This window comes from Physella acuta, unplaced genomic scaffold, assembly GCF_028476545.2.
Source record: "Physella acuta isolate Inbredline_101_S28 unplaced genomic scaffold, ASM2847654v3 ptg001435l, whole genome shotgun sequence".
NCBI lineage: Eukaryota > Metazoa > Mollusca > Gastropoda > Physidae > Physella > Physella acuta.
The window spans coordinates 5,945-15,000 of NW_026732950.1; the positions used below are offsets into that span (position 1 = coordinate 5,945).

The window sequence follows — 9,056 nt, forward strand, 5'->3', positions numbered from 1 at the left end:
GTGTTAAGAAGAACACACACCGCCGTTCGATACAAATCAGCTATGTGATCCAGCGATCGGAAATCGATTTGAACAGTATCGACCTGATCGCTTCATTACCCTCCCACCTGTTGATTTATGTCGGAGTGTTGTGACTGTTCGAAGACGCGTTGGAGGGTGTTGTTTTTTTATGGAGAAAATATATTCACTTAGCGCTACATAATATGGATTGGGTTTTTAATGGCTAAATCATCACATTAGGAAAACTATGAGTGTATGTAAGAGGGGAAATGAGAAAAAAAGGGAGGGAGGGTGCAGTGTTTCTTTTAGACTTTTTTCTCCGGGGGGGGGGGGGGGGTTTAGAGAGGGGCGCTCGAAACTTTGAGGGGGGCGGACACTGGTAAAATAATAAGTATATATATATTGTTTTCGTTCTAGGGAAGGGAGGGAGGGGGGCGTGCACCCCGAAGAGATGCCTGAAAGAAACACTGTTGATAGCTTAATATTAATAGCTCAGTAACTAACGTTTCGTACAAATATCTACGTTGAAAAAAAAAACAGCTAACCAAGTCATATCGCCTTTCTTAAAGTGTAAGCCTACTCTTCTGAGTTATTTGAAAAATAAAAAAAAACAAAAATCTGCTCCTTTTTCTCGTAGAAGATACAGCTTAATTTTTTGTATATAACTTGGTCCTATCATGCACGAAATGGGTCATGTCTCCTTTCACTATAATCTTCCACTATAGGCTCTGTGTTTGTTGAGGTATAGGGGTAGGGAGGGAGGGGGTGTTTCATCATAAGAATGGGCAACTGACCAAAGCCCATGTCCAGTGGCAGGCCGTGTCCAGTCTTTGTGTACCCAAAACCGGACAAAGGGAGGAGCTAGGGGTGCGGTTGGCTGAGGTGGGTGGGGTATTACGATAGTAAGATTGGTTGTTTACTCGTGACCCTAAGGTAAAAAGAGGAAGTGGTTTAATCCAGTCTCAAACTCGTGGGTACTTGCTACTGGACACCATCACCGTCGTGGTAAGCGCATCCTTAAATTCGTTTAATTTTTATGGGTTGTAATATCTTGTTATATTTTACCAATTAATTTGCAAAACTAAGCGCAACGCGAGTTAATCAGTATTTAGTTAGTAAAGTAAGTAATTTTAAAAAGCTCCCTTTGCTTTTTTGGACTATTGTTTAGGCCTAATAGTTATAAAAGACAAATTTAATTTAAGAAGAAAGATTTAGAAATGTGTAGGCCTATAATATTTTAATTCGTTGAAAATCGGTAATAAAAAATAATTCATGCTAAGTTAGTAGGCTACATTGTAGCAATATCTAAAGACTTCGGCAACCAAAAATTTTTTTGTCCGTGAACAGCTCTACCTGTACATTAACAAGAAATTTTTAAACGAAATCAATGACACGAGCACATTATTTTCTTTTAGCTTTATTCTCTTAAGAAAATAGCATAAACAACTCATTTAATTAACTAAAATAATAGAAAAATCGTAGCGCTGTCTTGTACCGTTCTAGCTATTTATATCAGGTAAACACGCGATATTTGTCATGTGATCGGTCACATGACTTTCAAGCCTCAGTCCATAGAATTTTTTATTTATTTTTATCATCATTTTGGTTGAACTTTTTGATTCAACCGTGTAGATAAAAGCAAAGCCGAGAAGCGATAGGCCTAGCAGAATAGAATTTCGCGTATGCAGCTTTAGTGTGCTACTTGGAAACGTCTCAAATTTAAACGAGTTTGCATTATTGACTTTATTAGCCACGTTGAATAGAAACTCGAGCACCGGTTGTAGATCTACTTGTTGAGAAAGTTGTAATTTAGAATCTATTACAATCATGGCTTCAGGTGCAAATTTAAAATACTTACAAAAATTTATGCGTTGTTCAACTTTCCAATCGTTCAAGAATTCATTACAACTGACGTCTCCTTCTGTTTTTGCTGTATCTCATAGACATTGCTGTTCAACACAATTTCAATATCGGAAAATGTCAACTTCAACACCTCTTCAGGGTAAAGGTGAGTAACACTCGTTAATGTTATTATTGAATTGAACACCCTTCTCAGTCTTCTGCCCTGGTCAATAATTTGATTAATTAATAGTAAATTTAATTTAAGTAGGCCTAATTACTAATTAATTTAATTTAATTGATTAAATTAAGCTCCCCACTTAATTTATAATAAAATTAAATTTTTTAGAGTAGGCTTAGCAATAGTTATTTAAAATACTTAGACAGAGATCTACATGTTTGTGACTTGTATTATGTACTATGTACATTTGTACATCATTACAATTAGCCTCAGATTACATAGTAGAATTGCTTAGTCTAGATCTACATAGTACTTCTTCTTCTTCTTCGTTCTTAATTATTAGTGTTGAAGGGGATCGAGATTTATCTGCCAGTGGGTTTGAACTCGAGACTTTGTTCGAATTTATCAACCATGAGCTTTTTGCCGACTCGACCACGCCTCCAACACAATTAAGCGTTACGTGTCAACTGGTTATGCGCCACTGAGGCCATTGACTCCGATTTCAGCCTGCTTTTCTTTTTGGATTTGCTTCCATAGCCTTTGTCCAACCAAGAACAAACTACAAGGCAGCAGTTGTTTAATTTTGGAGTTGTCTCTCCTAGAAGAGTGGCTGTCCCCAGCTAACGAGCCTCATCTGCCCGAGGGTTCGAACTCGAGACTTTTCGGTTAAGCAACCATGAGCTTTACCGACTCGACCACGCCGACCCCCCTACATAGTACATACAGGCATACTTTACAACATAAATAATAAGGGCTTGGAGAGGGGTGGTAAAATTGCATTTAAAAGTAGGAAATACAGGCCTAAACATTTTCCATGATTCGTGAAATTTTCCTTGTTACTGTTAACATCTTTGTAATTGTCTCTAAAACTTTAGATAAAGTGTTATTCACACCTGGGCCACTTGGTGTAACTATGAGTGTGAAAAAGGCTATGCTACGAGATGTGGGATCTAGAGACAAGGAATTTATTGAATGCATTAAATTCATTCGCAGGCGAATTTTAGAAATTGCAGGTAATTATTTATTATTTTTAGTTTTGATTTTATTGTTTTGCCCTGTTTTAACTTTAAAACTACATAAGATGTTATTAGCATGTAATCATTTTTTTTAAACATAATGTAACAAAATGTATGATTTTAAAAAATAACTTTGATTCCTATTTATTGACTTATGTGTTATTGATAGTTTTGTTTAACATTAAAAAAATTGTCTTTCTACAGGTGTTTCAGACAAGGATTTTTGTTGCATTCCAATACAAGGCAGTGGAACATTTGCTGTTGATGCATCTTTTCAGACAGTTTTACCACGGGAAGGTGCCAAGGTATGTTGACCCAGAATCATTTAAAAAATTAATTAAGGAAATACCTGGGTGAATAAATATTTTTAAATGTATATTACAAACTTTTAATACTTAAAAGAAAGGTACTTAATAAATAGTTTTGTAGGAGCAATTTAAGTCTTAATGATGCAATTGTGTAATTCTCTTTATTTACATATGCTATAAGTTTTTTTCTGCAGTTATGTACATAAATTACATGAAGTTAATTTCTTTTGATTTAAAATTTTACAGGCTCTAATAATTGAGAATGGTGCCTACGGCAAGAGAATGGCCAGTATCTGTAAAGCTGCTGGTATCAGTTGCGACGTCCAGAGTTTCAGAGAGGACAGCATCGTCGAACCCCAGGTGGTGGAGGATGCCCTCAGTGGACGCACCAAGTACGATTTAGTGTCCATCGTGCACAGCGAGACCAGCTCTGGCGTCATTAACCCAGTAATGGAGGTGGGGAACATTGTGAAAGAGCTCTCTCCAGGTGAGTTAACAGCTGGTGTATCTTTGGTGGGAGCGTGTGGTTAAGTTGTAGATCTCATGAGTGACCTGTCCTGTGCACACCTGTGCTGATGGTGAGGTGAAAGAGATTTGTTAAAGGAAGTCAACAGTGTTTTGGCTTAGTGGTAGAGCTCATGGAGGCTAATCTAAATGTAAAAAGAGTTATATTCCCTGCTTGGTTCTAAATGAAGTTGATTTGTCCACTGTAACCCAATGGGTACTTGGTTTAAGCTGGTACAAGTAATGCTCAACTAACCCACACAATGCACCATCACTTTCCTAAAAGTGTTTTTTACTTTTTTTTTTTACTTTTATGGAACTAAACTTAATTTAAAATATCCTTGACATACCATTTGTTAGATTTGCATGCAATTTAGTGATGCGTCTATTGTGTTTAAACTATTGTTGCAGATTCTATCTATCTGGTTGATGCTGTCAGTAGTTTTGGTGCGGTTCCTCTAAACATTGAGGACAGCCGTATTGATGTTTTGATCAGCTCCGCCAACAAGTGCCTTCAGGGTGTACCAGGATTTGCCTTTGTCATAGCAAGAAACAGTGTCATGAATAATTGCCAAGGTATGGACATAATAAAATTTTTGTAATGAAGATTGGTATATAGTTTCCGTTATTTATTTTCTGCTTTCAAATTAATAATAAAAGTTCGGTAGACCTACCTAAAAGATTTTTGAACAGCATAGCAAAATAATGTTTTTCCAAGTTCCAAAATCCTGTTTAATTCTTTAACTCTCAACTACTTAACTTGGTTTCTGTTAGTAAATGATATTTTAATTATTTAACTCCAAAACTGTTTGGAATCTACAGGTAACTCCAGAAGTTTAAGTTTGGATCTGTACGACCAGGTGAAACAGTTGGACAAAACAAACCAGTTTAGATTTACCCCAGCCACCCACTCCATGCTGGCATTCAAACAAGCCCTGTTGGAGTTTGAACAGGAAGGGGGAGTTGAAGGCAGAGCTAGAAGGTTGTTTCCCTTTCCCAGTACTAATTTTATAAATAAATGTTGTGAAGTGACAGGCATTTACTGAATCTCAAAGGAATTTGTTTCCATTTCCAATCCAGTTTTTTAAATAACTGTGTTGATAATAAGTTACAGACATTTACAGAATTAAAAAAAATTAAACATAATTTTCTTTTTCAGTAAATAAATGCATATACAAGCATAAATAACAAATTATAACATAACTTTTAGTATATAAATTTAGATAAACATTTTGCTTTTAGAGACTTTAATTACATGATTGTTATAAAAAACAGTTTTTCGTAAAGTTTTTAATTTCAAATGAATTTTGATGTTTAAAGAAATTTGGAGTTTAAGCCTTTAATTTTGGAAAAAAAAGGCCCTCGGCGTAGATGCATATAAAAACTAGAAAATGATTGGTATTTTAAAATTAAATGTTTTGCTTTAGGTACATCAACAACAGGACTATATTGCAAAAAGGCATGTCAGAGCTTGGGTTCAAAGAACTCCTGGACAAAAAAATTGCAGGTCACATAATCACCTCCTACCTGTACCCTAAAGATCCAAACTTCAACTTCACTGAGTTCTACAACAGATTGAACGACAAGGGTCAGTTTGATTTTTCATGAAATCTCTTTTGTTTTAAAATTGTTTTTTTTTTTGAGAATAATACAAAGTTATTATGATCAGTCGACTTGTTTATTTTTGTTTCTAAAATATTAGAATATGAGAGTTTAAATATTTTTTTTACTGTATCATCAAAAGTTCCCTTTTCAAATCTTATTTTCCATGGGGCAAGTGAAGTAGAGTTCACCTGTTACTTTTACCTAGGCATATGAATGAATAGTGTGGTCAGCACTATGCCCAGCCGTATTTATTTTCCCCAATTTGAGTTAGGTAACCATTAGAGCTGAGTGGACTCAAGGACAGTCTAATGATTTGAAACCGGGTAGTTCCACTGACTTGAAATCAGATTAAAACTTGATACTTTCCGGGTTAGTAGTCCAGCGCTCTACTTCTAGACCACACCATTCCACTGTATCATATAAATTTATATTAATTTTTAGTTATGCATTCAGCATTTTATTTTCTTTCTTTAGATCTTATGATTTACACTGTAATAATGCTGGCATATAAATTGATTGTAATTTTTTGTTATTCAACATGTTTTTTCTTTCTTTAGATCTTGTGATTTACCCTGGGAAAGTGCTGGACATTGACTGCTTCAGGATCGGAACAATTGGAGACTTGCATGCTGAGGATATGAAAAATCTCCTGAAAGCCATTCGGGAAGTGTGCAATGATATGAAAATTAAAATACCCATTCAGAATTAGGGAAACAAATTTGTTTAATTTATCCTAACGTGGGTTGCTATAGGTTAAATTGTGTATGCAATATTAGGATGTTGTAAAAAAAATTTACAGACCAGTAACTTCTTCATTTTACATCTTTTTAAGCTTTTTGGGGAATATGTACAATAGTTAAGATCTGTTTATTATCTAGTCTGCTTGTTATTAAAAAAAAATGTGTTTGTGTAATTGATGTATTCTTTTTTGGTTATTTAAATTCCAATGGAATCTACACAATTTAAAAAAAAAATGGTTAAAGGACTGTCAACAAACAGAAGTTGTATACATTTTTATTTCTAATTGTTTTTTTTAAATATATATTATGTGTGTTCAGGTTAAACAGATGCCAAAATGTGTTTTTAAATTTCCTCATCTACAAAATGTAAACCGATGCAGAAAGGGTGTGCTAATCATTTTTCTACATATCTTCTGTTCTCCACCTTTTTTCTATAGACATGTTTTTTAATGGTGAGTTCAGTATAACCAGATACTTGTATTTGAAACAAATTTGGTCAAATTGGTAATATCTAAGCTTTTATTTAGAAATTCCAAATATTTATAATATGCATGTCATCATTTCTTACAGGGTATCTAAGTCACTGCTGTTGTAATTTATAAATGTATCTCTTATCTGTACTGTCATATGTCAGATCATGCATATATTGTTTACACAATATTTTTAAAATAATGAATTCTTTGCTCATCCAACTTTTACGTGCATAATATTCAAATTTACTTTTTGTACAAAATTTATCGGGTGTTCTCATTGAAAACACACACAAATTAACCAAATATTGCAATCTGAAGTGTTTTTGTAAACATTTTCTAATAATTTTAGAATAAGCATACAAGTATACGTCACATATATACAAATATATAGGCAGTTATTAAATTGCCATTATATTGCTAGTATTGCCTGTTATATCTTCCACATAACACTTTTTCTCTGATGCATACATAAACATATAATGTAAAATGCTGTTACATTGTTGGAATGGAACTATTTCTATTGCAATAGCAAGATTAAACTCAAGTGTTAAAACACCTTATTTCGATAAAAAGTACAGAAACAGTTCATAGAACCCCACACTCCATCTGGCTATGCATTGTCCTTACAAAGTACTTTTGTCTATCTCTTGTGTCAAAATAACACTTTGGTGTAATATTGCTAGTTCAATTACAGCACCTGTTACCACCCCCTCTCAATCTGTATTGCAGTATTATCTGTTTCTGTATTTGCATCGTATTCGACCTTTTGATTCTGTTATATGTCTAATGCAGGGGTGGACTAGAGTTTTAAAATGACTTTAAATTTTTAACTGCATTGCCCCTTTCCTAGTACATCACTGGTATTCTTCAGGGCGGCCCAGTCCACCACTGTTCTTGTTTGACGTTTGTGTATTTTACATCTTGGCATACTAACTTTGGGGTCGATATTGATGTTCATGTCATATTATGGTAAATATTGCATTTATATTACAGCTGTTGAATGCCATGATATTGCTATAAATATTCCTTACTGAAGCTCAAGTGTGTTTAAAATGTTGGATTGTGTGAAAGAGTGAAGCTGGTGGATATAAAATCACAGTGGAACTGTAATTGCATTTTATTGAGTCTTCTGATTGGTCTTAACACTAATGTATGTGTGGTTGATGTTATAATTTATGTATGTTGTTAGCATCTATGTATGTTTGAGGTTTTCTGGATTTCTAATATAAAAAATTTATGTAATAAAACATACATGATGGTTATGTTCCACAATTTTATTTTTTGTGTGCTAGGGGATACCATCTTACAATTTATATTAATGTACTAAATAAGAATTTATAATTTTAAAAAAATGCTTCTTTTTAAAATTTAAGATCTAACATTAAAATAATTGTTAATAAAATTTTTTTTTTGTTTTTATTTGATACATTATTCTCAAATAATTATTTCAAATGAACCAATGAAGGAAAACTTAATTTTTTATGCTATAACCAAGCCTGGCGGAAAGAAAAATTCATTCCTGGCAACAATGCACTAAGTGTAGAATTTTCAAATTCTGGCCACTTCAGTTCGCCTGACACAGTTTTGATAAGACATAATTGTTTCCACCGCTGAATATGCTAAACCTTGCTTTTCATTGAACACAGTGGTACAATCTTAAAATTTGTAAGCAGAATAAATACTCGATTTTACACACAGTATTTTCAGACAGGTTCATCTAAATCCCAATATCGAAGAATGTCACGACACTTTAGGTAAAGTTGTATTGTTTGATGCTTCGCGGAGTCGATTGTTTACAGAAGCTCAGCTCACAACTAAATCAACAAGGGCACGTTGTGTAACTCTTCGCAGGGGCGGTAATTACCATCTCTTTACTAAACCACTGAACACGACTGTTGTTTACTCTTTGAGCACCGTTTTCGGGTTTTCCCAATTCTAAATAAGGGTACAACGCTAATGTTTTATAGAAACACAGGCAGGGGAGTTTCGACATGGAGGCTGCGAGGTCCCGCCTGGGGATCTCACATTCTCCGCCGTCGTCGTCGATTCGCGGACACTTCAGTCTTTCGGCGTCTGCTGCGGCGTTTTTCCTGCACGCGCAGTAAGGGTGCTCGGATTCAAAGCGCGTGTTCAGGCTGTGAAATGGGTCACAAGAGCTCATCTCGTGGTTGCAGGACCGGAACTTCCGGCAAGCCAGGCCACGTGATAAAGGAGTTCCGGGATTATTTCTGAAATAAGATCATACAGGTGGTGTTACTACATAACACAGGATGGGTGGCAAAATTATAAAGTAAGGGATCTTTCACTGCCACCCCAACCCCCCTTTAATTACCGTACAGCCAAATGACACTGAGAAATACAAATAATCACTCGGCGTGGTCGAGTCGATA

The 9,056-nt window shown here is 34.8% G+C and overlaps 2 protein-coding genes across 2 annotated transcripts in view; one reads left to right on the forward strand and one right to left on the reverse strand.

Annotated features, from left to right (window-relative positions):
• Window positions 1-1,592: 1,592 nt before the first annotated feature.
• Window positions 1,593-8,068, forward strand: LOC131927740 (2-aminoethylphosphonate--pyruvate transaminase-like). Its single transcript, XM_059283529.1, has 8 exons — window positions 1,593-2,008; window positions 2,896-3,033; window positions 3,241-3,341; window positions 3,591-3,831; window positions 4,260-4,424; window positions 4,671-4,830; window positions 5,276-5,436; window positions 6,011-8,068. Exons 1-8 carry the CDS (start codon window positions 1,828-1,830, stop codon window positions 6,160-6,162), a joined length of 1,299 nt encoding a protein of 432 aa, XP_059139512.1. The 5' UTR covers window positions 1,593-1,827; the 3' UTR covers window positions 6,163-8,068.
• Window positions 8,069-8,171: 103 nt separating this feature from the next.
• Window positions 8,172-9,056, reverse strand: part of LOC131927743 (uncharacterized) — a 3,181-nt gene continuing 2,296 nt past the window's right edge. Inside the window, exon 4 of the mRNA XM_059283533.1 lies at window positions 8,172-8,894. Within this exon, the coding sequence (XP_059139516.1) occupies window positions 8,486-8,894 (409 nt within the window). The 3' untranslated portion in view covers window positions 8,172-8,485. The remainder of the gene's footprint in view (window positions 8,895-9,056) is intronic.

What these genes read in the sequence shown, in the direction of transcription:
- LOC131927740 (XM_059283529.1), top strand. Translation starts at nt 1,828, where the DNA reads ATGGCTTCAGGTGCAAATTTAAAATACTTACAAAAATTTATGCGTTGT. An exon ending in GCGAATTTTAGAAATTGCAG is followed by an intron (nt 3,034 to 3,240) that starts GTAATTATTTAT and finishes GTCTTTCTACAG; the next exon opens with GTGTTTCAGACAAGGATTTT. An exon ending in TGTCATGAATAATTGCCAAG is followed by an intron (nt 4,425 to 4,670) that starts GTATGGACATAA and finishes TGGAATCTACAG; the next exon opens with GTAACTCCAGAAGTTTAAGT.